The sequence below is a fragment of the Schistocerca americana genome, chromosome X, assembly GCF_021461395.2.
Source record: "Schistocerca americana isolate TAMUIC-IGC-003095 chromosome X, iqSchAmer2.1, whole genome shotgun sequence".
NCBI classification, from domain to species: Eukaryota; Metazoa; Arthropoda; class Insecta; order Orthoptera; family Acrididae; genus Schistocerca; species Schistocerca americana.
Genome location: NC_060130.1, coordinates 568,914,074 through 568,933,691, shown reverse-complemented (window position 1 = coordinate 568,933,691; position 19,618 = coordinate 568,914,074). Strand labels below are relative to the sequence as shown.

The 19,618-nt window shown below is 39.6% G+C and overlaps 1 protein-coding gene and 1 non-coding gene across 2 annotated transcripts in view; one reads left to right on the top strand and one right to left on the bottom strand.

The window, feature by feature from the left end:
* LOC124556176 overlaps positions 1 to 19,206 on the top strand; it is a 40,812-nt gene extending 21,606 nt beyond the window's left edge. The window contains exons 4-5 of the mRNA XM_047130173.1: positions 13,292 to 13,385; positions 18,690 to 19,206. Of these exons, the coding sequence (XP_046986129.1) occupies positions 13,292 to 13,385; positions 18,690 to 18,807 (212 nt within the window). The 3' untranslated portion in view covers positions 18,808 to 19,206. The remainder of the gene's footprint in view (positions 1 to 13,291; positions 13,386 to 18,689) is intronic.
* On the bottom strand, positions 1,301 to 1,375 carry Trnat-ugu. Its single transcript has one exon. It is a non-coding gene; the product is annotated as a tRNA-Thr (tRNA).
* Positions 19,207 to 19,618: the final 412 nt, after the last annotated feature.

Below are 19,618 nucleotides of genomic sequence, written 5' to 3'. Positions count from 1 at the left end.
GGTCCGGTATGCAACAGAATGATGCAAGGAGTACGTTACTTGCTCTCGGATGGTGGGCACAGATGTGAAGGGGTTCGATGTGCTTGACGTGCAGCGCGGTGTGCTTTCATTGTACTGGTCAGACGTCGTCAACCAGAAACATGACAAGTATGCGTCCCATCCCGTTGCCATACAGCTCAACATCTAGCCACTGCCACATCCGAAAACTCCACAAATCTTGATGAATGTTGCACGATACGAACACTCGGCCAAATGAGGGCTCAACATGTGACCACTTTTAAACTCTGTCAGATGCTGATAATGCCGCATCAATGGCTACGCGGCACCTCCGTGTCCTTCACAGTGATCATTCAACGTCTGAGGCTGTTAATGACCTTATATATCCTACCTAAACAAGTGCTACACATGTTTACGTGTTGAAATCTCGACTAAATTACGATCATTCTTACCAGTAAAAGTTTCGAAATGAAGGGAACTCCTTTAGATCTGACGATAATTTTCACTATTGCCGATAATCTTGTTGGCTGTTAATATACTTCAGTCAGAACTTGTCCTCTTCTTCCACTCACTCGTCTACTATTTCTACGGGAAGGCTGAGTATACTATTGCAGATTTGTAAGATGCTAGTCCTACTTACGCACAATTGCTCTGACGACTCATCCTGTATTCATTAACTTTCTGATCAAAACCATACGGGCAACCCCATATAATACGGAACTGATCACTAGCTATCACGAGAGGCTGACCCGCCAGTACGAAAGGAGGCATGAGTATTGTGTTTTCAGTACAGCAACAGTAACAGCAGAATAAGTCGGTCCGATAGCTTAGTGACTTTGAAACTGGACTAGTCATTGGATATAATCTGAGCTACAAATCCATCAGTCACATTTCAAAAGTTCTAAAGCTGCCCAAGTCTACTGCTTATGCTATGACTTTGAAGTGGAAACATGAAGAAACAGTCGCAGATAAATCAATCTGGGGTAGACCGTATATGTCGACGTATAGCTACCATCGAGAATTGTGGATAGTGGTTGTGAGAAATCGCCTGAAATCAGCGGAAGTGATTTTAGCAATCGGTGTAGCGCAGTGATTGTGAGCAGAGAGTTAACAAATTGGTCGAGGTACCTCTCACAAGCCACACATTTCTGTATGAAGATGGTATCTATTCTTTCGGACATGTCCGAAAGAACAGATAGCATTGGTGACCATGCAGCTCTCTTAGAATGAAATGATAATTAAATCAAGACCCTGAGCTGTCGACAGGCGTTGATATACAACAACGAGGACAGTTCAAAATGTGTGCCCTGATCGGGACTCGAACCCGGGACCTCCTGCTTACATGGCAGACGCTCTATCCATCTGAGCCACCGAAGGCACAGAGGATAGTGGAACTGCAGGGTTTTAGCCCTTGTACGATCCCCGTGAGATCCACATTCCCAGCCTAATGTCCACACACTACACTCTTAGTGTCCCTTCCCATTACACTCATTACTCGCGGCAGACAATCTTACCGAGCCCGGTAAGAGTTCGGGCAAGGCGTGTGCATCCAGCACAGAAGAAGAAGTTTGGTGGCCAGTTAGCCTTAACTGTATGAAGACGGTATATGTTCTTTCGGACATGTCCAAAAAAACAGATACCATCTTCATATAGTTAAGGCTAACTGGCCATTAACCTTATTCTTCTGTGCTGGATGCACACGCCTTGCCCGAACTCTTACGGGACTCGTTAAGATTGTCTGCCTCGAGTAATGAGTGTAATTGGCAGGGGAATTACGAATGTAGTGTGTGGTGTGGACGTTAAGTTGGGAATGTGGGTCTCACAAGGAGCTTGAAAGGGATAAATCCCTGCAGTCGCAGTATTCTCTGTGTCCTCGGTGACTCAGTTGGATAGAGCGTCTGACATGTAAGCAGGAGATCCTGGGTTCGAGTCCCGGTCGAGGCACACATTTTCAACTGTCCCCGTTGATGTATATCGCCTGTCGATGGCTTTGGGTCTCGATTTCATTACCGTTTTACAAATTTCTGTAGTCAGAGCTAAGCGACGCTTGAGGTGGTGTTATGATCGATGCCACTGGACAGTTGACGACTGAAACGAATTATCTGAAGTAATAAATGACGATATGCTTTGTGGCCGTCCGATTCAAGGGTTTGGGTTTGGCTAATGTCAGACGAACGTTACCATCCATCAAGAACAGTGCCAAAAGTGAGGTAAAAAGGATGTGGTGTGCCAGTGTTGTACTTTTTTTTATACGATTAGGTTGTTGCCCTATTTTTGGACTTAAGAAATTTCTGAATGCAGATGCAGTTTAACACCACTTACAACGTTGTATATTACGTAAAGCAGGGGAACAACTTGGGACAGTAACCGTTTGTAGCAGCATGACACTGTAAGCTGTCATAAAGAAGCAGCTGGGGGGATATGGTTTGTGGACAATGACGTTCCTGAAATAGACTGGCTCTTCAAGAAACTCATCCAGAACCCAATGGAATACTTTTGGTATGAGCTATAATGTCGACTTCTCTCCAGACCCTAGTGTCCCGTATAGCCATGTTCTCTGGTTTCGTCTCTTCAGTATGAATGGACTGCCATTCCCCCACAGACACTTAGTCACCTCACTGAAGGTGTCCCCAGCGGACATAAAGCAGTCATAAAGATGAAGGGTGGACACACCGCGAACTATGTCCACTAATTTGTATATTTTTGATAAAATAATATAGGTGAATCATACTGCGGTGGTTTTTCCTTAGCTGTTTGTAATGTTATGTCGTTCCGAATCCAGGTTTGATGTGACACTGTTGTAAACGCCTAATACTCAACCTATGGAAATGTGCCCCTATGTTGACTCGTTACTGGACAGTTCCGTGATAACTAACAGGAAACAAAGGAAGTACTGGTGTTGGGCAATTAATTATTAGGAATTATCTAAATCATTTGTTTGTCTCAAGAAGTTCATACCCAAAAGGTCACTTCCTTCAGGAAACGCGTTTACCTCCTGGCAGTATATAGGCCTCCCGTGGGTCCTACAGACATACTTCTGAGCATTTTTCATAGATACTTGCTGAGTGTTTCAATACAAGCGACTTACGGGCTCCACACACTCGTTATGCAATAACCAAATTTCCTTATGTATCTTTTACTCCATCTGTCCATTTACTTGGAGAAGACAAAATTTACTCATGACCTTCACTGTTCCCTCGTCGTCCGTAGCCACGACCTTGGATTTACTCTCTCGTGACATTTTTGGACTATAGAACCTGAAAGTCTACCCCTTGTTTGTTAAGCTGATTAATTTTCATGTTAGAAGTATCTCCGTTTAATATAAGCGGACGCAGTGCTCCATGGTTCCCATTCCTACCGCTATGTGTCTAATTCTTTCACTTAGGCCGGATAAATTGAGATATGGGTAATCAAACCCGCTAGAAAAGATAGTATTCTAATTTTAAAATGAAACAGCGGATAAAGCAACATTAGCGAAGGTAGCTCAGTTCTATCGTCCAATTTGTTTATAATGTGTCATATATCTAAGTTTGTCATATGCTGGACGGTGTTGATCTTGTGTAGTTAAGTGATGTGTTTGTGACGTTATCGAATGCTATTGGAATGAAGGAAGAAGATAAGTTACCGTGCTTACACATACTTTACTACTTTCCCAAGGCACCTAAGATGCAGTAGCACTTAACGTCAAATAATCCTAAAAATATATGATTTCCTCAACCCATATGTCACTAAGGGTTTGTCTCAAAAAATTTAATTGAGGGTACTGATGAGCAATATGATGAACAGGAGTTGTGTGTCAGTATAACTCTTCCTCTTGCCTACAAAATATAGTTGGTGAAACTATCTTCAGTCATCAAATTGTAACAATCTAATTTCGTTCTGGCTGTCACCATGCTCCATTGCTACGTAGCCTTCCCACTGGTGGTGGTATAGTTAATGTTATAACTCCACTTGGTGAGAAGATTACCGTCGCTTGTCATGTCCTACAGCTCCTGCAAGCTATCATCTGTAGTAATGGTTTAACAAATTCGTGTGGTCAGCGAAATTACGGGCACCTGAGAATTATTGTCGGGTATTAATAAATTCTGGCCGGAGGGTTTAACCAATCGGTAAAAATTTGAAGGCAACGGATAACGTAATATATTTTTTTTACTACTACAGAAGGCACTTATGCAGGCCCTTATCGGAAGCATAGAGCCATAATTTACTTTCATAACCAAGCATTCAACTGTGGTACTGACTTTTTCCTATTCTTTATGATGAAGGGAGGAAACAATTGATGTTTATTCAATACCTATTGGCTTTCAATAACTGTGTCTGTTGGAATATACACCATCACAACCGGTCTCTCTAGTTAACATTATTCACTTCGCCACATAATTACGGAATGGGCGAGGGGAGCGCGGACCTGGTTTCAATGTAATTTTATGCAGGCACACAATTATACCTAAACACATGCTTATTACAATCATTTGCTTAAGGTCACGCAGAACAAGCTCAGCAAAGACACTACAAGCGAACTCGGTCAGGACAGAAGAGTATTAACCTAAATATTTAAATTTTCGTTATAACGTACTGTAACTGAACTATGACTGCCAATTTTGGTTTAATCTTGCTTACAGAAACAACTCCACGTTACTGAGCTGGGTGGAAGAACATTTACTACCATATGGCGGGAAAATTTTGCAAATCTTTATTCCATCAACGTCCATTAAAACCACAACTTTCTTAGATTCAAGAGTTAAAACCGTGTTTTTTACCTAACGCACTTCATTGTAGGCGAAGCAAATAGTTATGGGGGCACAAGAAACATTAAATACATCAGTACTATTCCTCACACGTGGCCAAGTAGCAGGAGCCAACAGAAATGCAAAAAATACGGACACACAAATTTATTCGTTCTCTGTCTCACACTCACCCACTACCATATGGTTATTCAGTCGACTACTATACATTTTCAGACCGAAACTGCAGTCTACCAATGTGGCGGTTGCTACAATCGAGCACGTGACGGGAAAGCAAGTACACAAAGCAAACATGTTGTTTGTTGTGGTCTTCAGTCCTAAGACTGGTTTGATGCAATTCTCAATGCTACTCTATCCTGAGCAAGCTTCTTCATCTCCCAGTACCTACGGCAACCCACATCCTTCTGTATCTGTTTAATGTATTCATCTCTTGGTCTTCCTCTACGATTGTTACCCTCCAGGCTGCCCTCCAATACTAAACTGGTGATCCCTTGATGCCTCAGAACTTGTCCTACCAACGGCTCCCTTCTTCTAGTCAAGTTGTGCCACAAATTTCTCTTCTCCCCAATACTATTCAGTAACTCCTCATTAGTTATATGATCTACCCATCTAATCCTCAGCATTCTTCTGTAGCAGTACATTTCGAAAGCTTCAATTCTCTTCTTGTCCAAACTAATTATCGTCCATGTTTCACTTCCATACATAGCTACACTCCATACAAATACTTTCAGAAACGACTTCACGACACTTAAATCTATACTCGATGTTAACAAATTTCTCTTTTTCAAAAACGCTTTCCTTGCCATTGCCAGTCTACGTTTTATATCCTCCCTACTTCGACCATCATCAATTATTTTGCTCCCCAAATAGCAAAACTCCTTTACTACTTTAAGTGTCTCATTTCCTAATCTAATTCCCTCAGCATCACCCGACTTAATTCGACTAGATTCCATTATCCTCGTCTTGCTTTTGTTGATATTCATCTCATATCCTCGTTTGAAGACACCATCCATTCCGTTCAACTGCTCTTCAAAGTCCTTCGCTGTCTCTGACAGAATTACAATGTCATCGGCGAACCTCAAAGTTCTTATTTCTTCCCCATGGATTTTAATACCTACTCTGAATTTTTCTTTTGTTTCCTTCACTGCTTGCATAATATACAGATTGAATAACATCGGGGAGAGGCTACAACCCTGTCTCACTCCCTTCCCAATCACAGCTTCCCTTTCATGTCCCTCGACTCTTATAACTGAGATCTGGTAGCTGTACAAACTGTAAATAGCCTTTCGCTCCCTGTATTTTACCCCTGCCACCTTCAGAATTTGAAAGAGTGTATTCCAGTCAACATTGTCAAAAGCTTTCTCTAAGTCTACAAATGTTATAAACGTAGGTTTACCTTTCCTTATTATTTTTTCTAAGATAAGTCTTAGGGTCAGTATTGCCTCACGTGTTCCAATACTTCTGCGGAATCCAAACTGATCTTTCCCGAGGTCGGCTTCTACCAGTTTTTCCATTTGTCCGTAAATAATTCTCGTTATTTTTTATGCATCCGTCACTTATTAAACTGATAGTTCGGTAATTTTCGCATCTGTCAGAACCATCTTTCTTTGGGATTCGAATTATTCTATTCTTCTTGAAGTTCGAGGGTATTTCGTCTGCCTCATACATCTTGCTGACCAGATGGTAGAGTTTTGTCAGGACTGGCTCTCCCAACGCCGTCAGTAGTTCTAATGGAATGTTGTCTACTCCCTGGACCTTGTTTCGACTCAAGTCTTTCAGTGCTCTGTCAAACTCTTCACGATGTGTGGTATCTCCCATTTCATCTTCATCGTCTTCCATTTCCTTTATATTGTCCTCAAGTGTATCGCCCTTGTATAGACCCTATATTTACTCCTTCCACCTTCCTGCTTTCCCTTCTTTGCTTAGAACTTTGTACCCAACTGAGCAATTGATATTCATACAAGTGGTACTCTTTTCTCCAAAGGTCTCTTTATTTTCCTGTAGGCTGTATCTATCTTACCCGTAGTGAGATAAGCCTCTGCATCCTTACATTTGTCCTCTAGCCATCCCTGCTTAACCATTTTGCACTTCCTGTCGATCTCATTTTTGAGACGTTTGTATTCCTTTCTGCCTGCTCCATTTACTCCATTTTTATATTTCCTCCTTTCATCAATGAAATTCAATATTTCTTCAGTTACCCAAGGATTTCTACTAGCCCTCGTCTTTTTACCTCCTTGATCCTCTGCTGCCTTCACTACATCATCTCTCAAAGTAACCCATTCTTCTTCTACTGTATTTCTTTCCCCCATTCCTGTCTATTGTTCCCTTATGATGTCCCTGAATCTCTGTACAACCTCTGGTTTAGTCAGTTTATCCAGGTCCCATCTCGTTAAATTCCCACCTTTTTGCTGTTTCTTCAGTTTTTATCTACGGCTCATAACCTATAGATAGTGGTCAGAGTCGACTTCCGCCCCTGGAAATGACTTACAATTTAAAACCTGGTTCCTATATCTCTGTCTTACCATTATATAATCCATCTGAAACCTGTTAGTATCTCCATGCTTCTTTCATGTATACAACCTTCAGCTATGATTAAGTTATGCTCTGTGCAAAATTCTACCAGGCGGCTTCCTCTATCATTCCTTACTCCCATTCCATATTCACCTACTATGTTTCCTTCTCTCACTTTTCCTACTACCGAATTCCAATCACCCATGACTATTGAATTTTCGTCTCTCTTCACTATCTGAATGTTCTTTTATTTCATCATACATTTCTTCAATTTCTTCGTCATCTGCAGAGCTAGTTGGCATATAAACTTGTACTACAGTAGTAGGCGTGGGCTGTGTGTCTATCTTGGCCACAATAAGGCGTTCACTATGCTGTTTGTAGTAGCTTACCCGCACTCCTATTTTTTTATTCATTGTTAAACCGACTCCAGCATTACCCCTATCTGATTTTGTATTTATAATCCGGTATTCGCCTGACTAAATGTCCTGTTCCTCCTGCCACCGAAGATCACTAATTCCTACTATATCAAACTTTAACCTAATCATTTCCCTTTTTAAATTTTCTAACCTACCTGCTCGATTACGGGATCTGACATTCCTCGCTCCGATCCGTAGAACGCCAGTTTTCTTTCTCCTGATAACGACATCCTCCTCAGTAGTCCCCGCCCGGAGATTCCAATTTGGGACTATTTTACCTCCGGAAAATTTTGCCCAAGAGGACGCCATCATCATTTAACCATACAGTAAAGCTGCATGCCCTCGGGAAAAATTACGGCTGTAGTTTCCCCTTCGCAGTACCAGTACAGCAAGGCCGTTTTGGTTAGTGTTACAAGGCCAGATCAGTCAATCATCCAGACTATTGCCCCTGCAACTATTTAAAAGGCTGCTGCCCCTCTTCAGGAACCACACGTTTGTCGGGCCTCTCAACAGATACCCCTTCGTTGTGGTTGCACCCGTGGTACGGCTATCTGTATCGCTGAGGCACGCAAGCCTCCCCACCAACGGCTAGGTCCACGGTTCCTGGGGGGCAAAGAAAACATATGAAAAATAAATGAAAATCCCCCTAAATATTACTGTAAAACAAAGATCACATTAAAATACATTATATGAGTGAACGTCTGTTAAGCACAGAGCAATAATACGACCGTGAGCTTAAGGCCCATGGTGCGTGGCCTAACCAATTCACAAACGCAAAGTTCTAGTGAAATTTGACTAAATTATGAAAACAAACTCCCTTATGGAGGTTTCGTGGTATATCACACCTGATTTCAACATCTGGACCATATTAACAAGCAGGTTTGAGACACTCTAATACCTTTGTTAACATTACCAAAATCGAGAACTGCGTTTCCACGTCTGTCCAGCACCGCTACCCAGGAGCAAGTGGACTTTCAGACACCTCGCCTAAACATTGTTCCTTCAAAAGGTGGTGGAGGGGATGGTTCGCCAATACTCGTGCATTCGTGACCTCTCTGACCTGATTTGTACACTATCTTTGTCAAATTTGTTCGTGTTTTGGGGGTTGGTACTATCCTAACACATAACCACTCTACTCATGCAATGCTACGACCTCTTACGAACGCTTTCTGCTACTTTTCATAATATCTCATTCATACAGTCCAAGGTCGCATAAGGGAAAGGATTCAAGCAAACGTGGCACACACGAAATAAAAAATCAATGAATAAATAAATAAACACCGCTTGGTCCATTCTCTGCTGCTATTTACCCACGGATTTACTTCTGCAGAGTAAAAACATTCTTGCTATAATTCCCCTGTACCCGAATTTATTGAGAAAAATCTGGAACGGGACAACAAGTTCCGTTTCAACATCGTCATAATATTTAGCAACCTAGATGACGAACGCATGTTGACTCACATCAATCTTAGAACAGATTTCCAATCTTAAAAAAGGTCAGCACAAAAGACTCGCAGGAAACGTTACAACATTTTTATAAGAGCATTGTTTTTCGCAATATGTACAAATGTCAAGGCAGACTACTGAAAGTTATGAGAAACATCGCAAGAAAATTTAATTTTCCCATTGAGATATATTAATATATTTATCCGAAGAAACACATACCTTGGTTGAAAAATTACATAGAAGTTTATTGATTGCTCCTTCGATAAACCGGTACTGCGTTTTTCATGTAAAAACCTTTCCGAAAGAGTTGTATGGGCCAGATTTCATAAGTAAAACGTCTACAGTTTCCATTACTGCTAGAGGGACAATGCATTCATACTTAAACACTTCCTGTTTCATTTTAGCATCCTCATTTCTATATATGTACCACGTCTCAGCAGGAGGACACAAGCAGTGACCTAGTAACCGTCAGTAGATATTGTGTGAAAATCCATAGTGCACACTACTTTCATCATATTGTGCAAATCATTGCAGTTGTCACGTCATTCTCACTGTACTGAATTTGTCGTAGTTACAAAACGCATTTTTTGTTTTGTACCCAAACACACGTCTTCAAAATCAATAATATATTTACTGTGCAAATGTATTACCTTTGTTTACATTCTTGTTAAACAGTTCTTCTTATTTCATTATACGTCAGGAAGGAAATCGAAATGTTTCTTTGTTACGCCAACCAAAACAACGAAAACTGTGGTTATTTACAAAACACTTTGCAACCGTCTCAGAAACAAGATCAGAGATCAAATCGGCCGTTCGCTACAGTAAAACCACATACAACCTTGTAGAGCAGATAGTTACCAAAATAATATTGGCCACAGTAGCCAATGAAATTCGTGAAAAGGCAAACTGTAAATGTGTAAGACAAAGATGATAAAAACAAGTATAAATCGTTTACTCTAATATAATATATAAACGACACACATACAGATAAGAAAAAGTAAGGAAATTTTTTGTTATTTCAAAAGTAATTGCCATAGATGTTAATATATTTATCCCAAAGTGAGACAAAATGTTCAGTGCCTTCATGGAAAAATGATTGCGGTTGCCTACGGATGCATGACTGTACCCAAGTGTGCACCTCTTCGTCCGAAGCATATCGACGGCCACGACTGTCATTTTTCACGCTCCAAAAAAATGTAAATTGCATGAGGGGAAATGGGGACTGTGTGGAGGATGCGCAAGAGCTTCCCAACCAAACATATGCAGCGTACGTGATACAGCCATGGCAACGTGAAGCCGTGCTCACAGTTTTCTTACATGCCTTTTCTTTTACTGCACCTTATATATCTAAATTATCACGAGAGTCCATAAATTTCAACGAAATTAAGAATAAAGCTTTTTTATGTAATTAACTGCTCTGAGGTCACTTAAAATATTCGAAAGTCATATGGATACTTTATAACACTAGCCTGCCGCTACCTTCTGAGAGGATTTTGAAATATTGACCGCGGGTGAGTCTAACAGATAAAGGTATTGGACTGTAATTTTGAATATATTGCAGTTAACAGAAAAAGAAAACAGGCTCTAAGTCAGGGGTTTAATGAAAGCATTACAATACATATTTGAATAAAAAACGCATGGTAGCCAGCCTAATTAGGCTCATTAATTTGGAAATGTAAGTTTACGAAAACTGAGTGTCACTTATTGAAGCTACTTGTATTAATATTCCGTTTGAATAGCACACAGGATACAAAAGTACACAGGGCACTCTGAGCTGCGAGCAGCAGTAGTTACCAATAATGCACATACTAGTAATCATAGAAAGCAAACTTGTACCAAACTCACACTATAAGAGCAACACTCAGATGTTGTTATATGGATCAGTACTGATATGTTCGTGCCAGAAGTGGATAATTAAAATTGGCCACGAGGGACTTCTGACTTAACTGACATATAAATACCGCAATTGAAATAAATAATACCACAATCACACTGTTTATACTCGCATTTATAGAAATATATAAGATTTCCTTAGCAGTAATAATAGTCCATTAATCTTTTGAATATGTGAAGAATATGATGGGCTCTATAAACTAGTATGGTGTGACTATTCAAGCTCTAAGATTACTTCAGCAGCAAAGACTAAATTAAACAAAATTAACTCTCAACTTAACTTGGAAAAGTTTATATTTTTACTTTTTGACTTTTCAAGTCAAATTATTCAACAATAAGCTCAATTGACTTAAAAAAATCGTTCATGGCAGTAATCAACCCTAATTATGTTTCAAATAAATGCAACTGATGTACTGTTTTCATTATCTGTGAAGTAGGTAATTTAGACAGAACATTTACACAGTCTGGCACTGAATTATTGCAAAACTCTACTTTGCAATAAATTGAGAGCTCCTTAGCAAAATTCTAACTAACTTAAACTTTTGCTAATTCTTGCACATTTGACAAACATGAATAAATCACTAGTTCATTTGAAACATGATACTCGGTTTTATAAACACTTAGGAGAGCGCCCTGCATAGGTTCATGATGAGAATGGAAGATATGGTTGTAAACACAGGCTTATAGCACTTGGATTATTATTAAAATCACTCACACAAATTAACTGGTCCATGCTCTGATAATATATGTATGTATGAAGTTGGTGGAGCTGTGGCGTAGTGGTAGTGGCAAACGACATGGCCTCTCACTGTACTCACGGCACTTGATGTGTGAATGCTCTATAAGATTTCTTCTTAGCGACGGATTTTTAACGTATAAGAGCCATTCCTTATTGATGAGAGTACCATGCAACAGCGAAATCCATAACCGAGGCGAAGTTCCTTGCAAAGCGGATTCCAATTGCCTCCCTAGCCATTGACTGCGTACCGTTCACACCAAGGAGCTACCCAGGTCGACCGCCAAAACCGTCTTGTACATCGCGCCAAGCCACTTCCGTTGCGGAGGGACTTCCCTACGTCTTTTATTTTTACAATAGAAGTGCCTAAGCTTAAACCACTTTCCAGTAACATTTTTTTCTTTTGAATATACACATATTATAAAATGTCATTATTTTAAATATCATTTACCTTTTTCCATACATACCTGACAGCTTTGAATAGCCTGTCACGAATCAATGACATTAACTAACAAAGAATAAACACTTAATAATTACAGATACAAAGTTACGTAATATAAATCTACTTCTAACCGATATAAGTGTTACAACTTTTAGTTCAGAGTTTCAACGAAGATTTAATGCTTAGACCTTTTTCTCACTTGTTAATATGATGCTATATAAAGTCACTGTTTTACACAGTGGGTACTACATGACTTACGTCTCTTATGACTTCCAACATGACAACGTAGGAGTACATTTGAAATACGTGTAGAATCTTTCGGGAGATTATGCTCACATTAACATGAGTGATAAGTGTAAAATTACGACAAGAAATGTTGCTTTAGAAGCTAGATATAAAAACGTGCCGAAGAAACAGTACAACAGAGTTTACCTTGTTCGAACAATACAATGACCACTAAACCACTAGACATGTTCAGCAGTAATGGTCAATGACAAAAAAATATTACAAAGTCCTCCACCTGTTAAAATGGATCCAAGGATCTTCGAACATGACAATGTCACATAATTTAAAAATTTGGTTTTTACGATGCTTTCCTGAAGTTGTCCTCATTGTCACTCGGTGTCGCATTGTCACTCTCAGTGACCCCATATAGAGAAATTGGCTAAAGACGTCAAAATACTAAACATGACTGTTAACGATTGTACTCAGTACATCTAGCAGACAGCTAGAGCGCAGAGCGCGATTATGGAGAGAACAGTAGCAGTTTTCTCCACAGTGGATATTGAAAGTAAAGAATTCAACCACATATCAATTGACGCTATGCCATCTTCCGGTAATGTTTGTGTCAGTATGTCTTTCTTCAGATTCTTAATATGATGCCCACTGTTCTTTTTTACATAGAGTTATAGGTGATTTATTTGGCATTAAATGACTTTCCACTTAACTAACACGATTGATTTCACTAGGTAAGTATAAAATCGGAGAAATATCGGGTAAAGCCAAATAACTTTTTACAAACGTAGCTCTATTAACGTGTGATATTATAACAGTGCTATAACACTGCTATAAATGGCTGAAGAGAACTGTTTTGTTTTGTTTCCAGCACTCCAAGGTGCAGAACAGCTCCCTATCATTGACGATACTGCTCCATATTTTGATGACTTCCCAGGTGGCGAGTCCACAGATGCAGTTCCTTTGTGAGTATCCTCATGGTAGCACTCATCGGTGGCACAGTTCTGATTAGGTACCAGCAAACCGTGTATTCCAAGTGCCGTCATATGTTCTATGACAGTATGTAGCCATGGACACAGGCGAGGTACTGGGATGTTCTATTGAGTTCCTAGATGGTACTATAAACTTTCAGCAGCACATGTTAACGAAAACACATTTGTCTGTTTTAGCGATTTGGTAGAATCCGTGCAACTAGTAGGAACTAAACGAGTTTGTCCAACAATTAAGGACAATATTCAATGTCATATAACTCCTCAACCATGTGCAACAATTATAAAATGAATTAGGTACACGTCTGTAGTATCGTATCACACAACATTTTGCCCTGCACAAAAAATCGTAGTGTCGATCTACATATATATGGTGTCCTAAAAACGTTGCGACAAATTTCGAATGGTTGTAGAGAGTGTCTTGAGGGACAAGTTGATGATGGGCACTCGTGTCAGAAAGTCATTCAACGACGCTACAGAGCGTCGAAGTTAAAGGTGCCGGCGCCTGCAACTAGACCAGACTTCGCCAGCAAACGTGACTTTGTACGCTGACGGACCGTAGTCGGAGTGTCTCGCAATTTGGTTTGCAATTCAGCTATCGCGGCTCATTGTCACTATGACCTGTGGAGAAGATGGATCTAGATACTGCGAAGACAGGACTTATTTCCTGCGAATGCGATTGTCTTCTGCCTTGGTAGACGAGAGTTTCTGACACAGATTTTCATCTGAACTTTATTTCTCCACTGTATACCGAAAAACATTTGAGGTTTTAGAGGGTTCTAGAAGAAAAATTAAGTACCGATGGAAACCCGTGTCCAAAACCGTTATCTACGAGAGCAACACAGCATTCCATCAGTTGGAGATAAGGCCTTTCTACGCAGCAGCTAGCTATGCCTTGTACAATTTTCATCGTGACAGTCAAAGGACATTGCGAGATGTTCCGCCTACAGTCCGTCAGTGTACATGGCGTCTGCTGCCAAACGGGAGGCCCAGCAGCAGGTTCCGGTGCATGTAACTTCGATGCCCTGTAGCACCGTTGGACGACGTTTACAGACACGGGTTCCTGTTCTCGATTTGTTCCTCGAGGCAGCCTCTACTACCCTTCGAAGTCTGTTGCAATATTTCTGGGACATCATTACTCTGCAAATCCCTGTGAAGTGCGTGGCAGATGGTACGTCCCATTGTATCAGTTATTAAGACATCCTCTCATTCTATTCACGTATGGGAAGAGTGATTACTTAAACGTTTCTTTACGTTGGGTAATTCGTCTATTCTTGTCTAATTACTTAAAGTTCGTTCTAGAATTTTATGACTAGCTTTCCGCAGTTCTCAACAGGAAATAAATGAATTGGTGCTCTTCACAGTTATCTAGAATACATTAGCATAAATGCATTAAGTCATATTCATGATAAACGTTATGATGTGGAATGTGTAAACTGAGCATGTAGTAAAGAACGTATTTGATTACATGCTGGTCGTTTACAGGTATTTTACGCATAAATTACTAATTATTGACATTTTATGTCTGTGAAACACCATATTTCTATTCATGTACCAACAAAGAGTTTTATAGCTCTATATCTCCCCCCGTCCAGCGCCCAAGTCACAGACTGTGCAGATTGTGCTGATCAGTATTGTTCTTCTAGTGTTGTAGTTATGAATGTCTCTGTCACTCTCAAATTTATGTGGACTGTTGATAAGTTACATAGTTAATGAAAGTAGAATGAGCTTGTGATTAATATTAGCAGCTGTTTAAAGGGATGCCAGCAAAAAGAGAATGTCACCTTCAATTGTAGAGTATGCTATAAGGAAGGTCACTGCACGATGTTTATTGACATTTGTGGTGCCACTCTTCGCAAAGAGAGGCCTAACAGCGACATGTTTCAACACATCTTGGAAAACGTCTTGAATTAATTACGCATTCCATAGTAACATAATACGTGTTACTGGCCCACGAATTCGTATTGTTTTGTAGGTGAACTTAATCACCCAACAGGAGACTTTACTTTTCAGAGACATGTTGTAGTGCAGTCTCAAACACTGCGTTGACGAACAAAAGCGGTATTCGATTAAGAATGAAACTGCGTGTAAGGATCTGTAACTGTTGCAGCATATTTTAGAAGAAATAAAAATTTGTGCCAGACTAGGCCTCGAGCAGGGATTGAAGAAACCAGGACACCAGGACAAATGGAGATTTCGGCCGCTCTTGCTGGCGTTAGCCGAAGCAGCTAAGACAAATGCTGGTGACAAGCGGGGAATACGTGTTGGAGTCCCGGTCTGGCATAAATTTCCATTTCTTCTGAAGTATTCTACAATTGATGCGGAATGACACTCATAATTTGAGACCTGACTCTTTTAGGATCATAATAATATTCCAGATTACAGAGGAGAGAGTAGGATCACTTGTTATTTCACTAAATACCTTCTGTATCGTTTCTTTAACTAGCTTTCTCTTCTGAACTGTTTCCACGAGTAGCTCAAAAGTTATGATTAAAAATTTCTACTACACAAGATCTGTCTTTTCAGGAAAATGATGTCATGTTCCATGGGTTTCTTCCATGTCTCTTTTAACAATATTCCATACAGATTTGATTTAATTGTCTCGTCAGTCAACATCAGACAGCAGGCACATGCTCCAGGGTTTTACTACAACTTTTCTTAAAATGTTACAGTACTGTTTATAACATCAATCTCTTTTAGGAACACTATCAGTTCTTCCTATTTTTTCATTTGGAACATACTATGATACCTGTAGTACACTGAGGTCTCTTTAATGACTTCCCGATATTGCATTTAATTATCTTACCTCGAAAACTACATTCAGAGTTGGATACAGATTTATTAAGAAATATTTTATATTTAAATCTAGCATTAGGTTCATTGCAGACATCACTCCAGGTAATATTTTTATGTTTTCTTTAGAATATTTACTCGTTTTTCATATATCATCCTGTTTCTTAATTGTAGATGGCGTATGTTATGTAATGTGATTCACTGTACATTGTGATCTCATAATCCACTTACCACTTAAATTCCACTTGTTGTATGAATACATTATCTGTAACGGTACTATTATCTTCTACAAGTCGAGCAGGGAAGTTTATGACAAATTTACAAGTAGCTGTAAGCACCACTAGATCACTTTTCATGTCAGATTCCCTCGAGAAGTCGACTTTAAAGTCACAACAAATCAATAATACCGTCATTCTGTGTGACAAATATCACAATGAGCCATCAAAAACTTTTATCGGTAATTCACAGTTACGCAGACAAACACAAACATATCATTTCCCAACATTAACTCACAAGAACATGTTTCTGTACACTGATCTATATGTAATTCATTTATTTCTATATCCTTTTATTTATATTCCTGCTTCATGAATGTGACAGCTCTTCCTCTACCGATACTGTATCTACATAAGTGTGCAGCTAATTCATAACTACTTACATATAAATTCTCTGTCCTTCTCATTCTATAGTTTAGAGACGAATGACAACAATTTCTTTCCAAGTAATAGGACCATCCATATATCGTAAAAAATAGTTTTCTCTGTTTTTCACCAGCATGTATTCTGATGATACAGACTGATTTTACCTTTCACTCTATTTTTATAATATTAACTGACAGTTTCTATCGATTTAATTTAGGTTATTACTGTCTGTATTAACGCTGATGTTGACCTAAGCCTGGTGTCTCACATCTTCCCACAGCAACTACTGGAATAGCACTAATATGATACTCGACATCCGTCTAAAGGAGCATCCTCAGCACCATGTTTCCTCACGTGAGAGTAGAGAAAACACGGAACTCATCGTGGTACCGCAAAACTTCCACAAAAACCGTATTTCTGTCCACAGCAGCTGCTTCGATTTTTTCTCGGTCACCTTTACTATGAATTTTCCGCTTTTTACCAGGTTATTTCCTGACGCAATGGTGTAAGCTTTCTGTTACCTGGATGTGGTGTAATAGATGTAATGAAATACGAATTTATATTACTATTTTCATATGTTTCCTGTATGTAAAGTCAGACTTAATATTAGGAATGTAAGCGTAAGAAGAAAAAGTACTTTTCACACAGTTTTAACTTATCTGCGACGCCAATAACACTTACACTTACGTAACTACACTCCAATAATACTTATAACAACAACTAACGCTTAAAACTAGTTCCTAATATCTTATTTATTTAATTACTTACAAAAGTGGAATTCACTACGACCTCGCGGGCCCAATATTGCCCCTGCTTAGGCGACTTTCTTTTGGTAATTTATTCAGACCGGGAAGTGGTAACTGGACTGTAGATCATCGTCCACTTTCCAGTAAGTAGTGACTGCCATGGTTGGAAAGCAGTTAGTGGTTGTAACGAAGCATTCACTACTGGTGATGTTCCCTGGGACAAACAAGTGATCGTAGGAGATTGAAACTTCGAGGAAACATTTATCAAGACACGCAGAAGAGAAATAATGAGTAAACTATTGAGAACAGCAGATTTTAATATTCACATTAGATGGTAACATTTGTCAATTGCTTACCATGAAAACGTTACAGGTTGCAAACACTGCTCAGTGTTATGACAATCTGCGTCAACGACAGCCTGGAACCGCACTACAGATACCATTTCATAATTTTTCGCAGCACTTTTCTAACGGTGGAACATATAATGCACAACTCTCAGAACACCGCTAGTGCAATGCTTGTATATCGCACATTGTGCACTGCATTCTCGGTCATGGCAACAGGAACTCTTTCGACAGTTTGTTGCGCAAATGGCCGTCGACCTCTCCCAAGAACAATTCTGAAAACGCCAAATAGTTCGAACTTCCGAATCATGTTCTTCAACCCCTGAGCGGAGAGATGACCCCTCAGTATTGCTTCAACACTTCGACACTTGTGAAGAGCAGCAGCACTGTTACTGTTGTTTTGATAAAACAGCCGTACGAGCAAAGCCCTGGTCACCTTGTCCAGACTCATATTGACTGTCCGCAACTGTAACGCACACTGATGCTTGTGTTTCAAATTTATACTGGCGCATCGGTAAAGACGCCAAACGGCAGGACGTGACACTAACACTACTAACAACGCAAATGCTGCTGAGCACATTCTGAACATCATTCCTATAAAGTTTGGTAACCACACAGTAAATGATTTTCTGTTCACTCTGACCCAAGTAGTGGAAGTTTAATGATAACCCTATCCCCCTGAATTCTATAAATAAGATGCATACTCACTGTCACATTGATAGCAAATATTAATATATTTATGTGCTTATGATTCAGATATGTATCCACGTCAGATGAAACCACTGCAAGAAACACACTGGAACCGAAGTTCAGTGAACCTATCGATGGGTCAGATGTTTTGCAGAAGAGCGACTGTTCCCTGCCACCACCATGATGCAAGTCAACTGGTTCCGCATCTGAAGAGGTTGAGTTTTTTCGGGTTACTACTCAGAAACCTTCGAAGATTACCTCTCCGTCTGTTGAAACTGATGGTACAACGTATTTGCATCTACATACATACATAGAAATTTGTTTCTTTTTCCTAGGAACTGCTTTTGTGTATGATGCGGCCATATCAATAACGTACTTGATTTTTTATTTAAAGGATTGGTGTTATGGTGCAGATATTGAGAATGATTAATAAATCCAAGCAGTCTCTCATCTTTTGCATACAATATATGGTGCTGAGCACATATAAACACACACCACATTCTACTTTGGATTTATTGACAGAGTGTACACAGTTGGGAAAATGAGATTGGCCGTTATCGACAGGAATAAATATTAACCCATTAAAAATACTGATGAATAATTCCAGCTGACGATTCTGCAGTCGGTTTGGTTACTCTAGAACTTCATAACAATTGTAGCAAGCCACTGTTACTAAGGTTTCATTCATTTGCTCTGTTTTTTAAACACAAATACAGTCATAATGTACGTATTTTTAAATAAAAACTGAATGGAGAAAGAGAGAGAAAATGTGTTTCACTTTGTACCTTATTAATCTCAGTTTGCTCAAAAAGTATGATATGTTCCTCGGTTTTTTCCTTGATAATACCACATCCCCTTTGTAAATCACGTTTTCGTTTTGCATATTTTATTTTGTTGAAAGATTTCTTGATGCCTTGAGCTCCCATTCTGTTTATTTCATGTACGATTGTACAGTTTCGGCCTTCGGCCATTTTACATACATGACATAATTTACT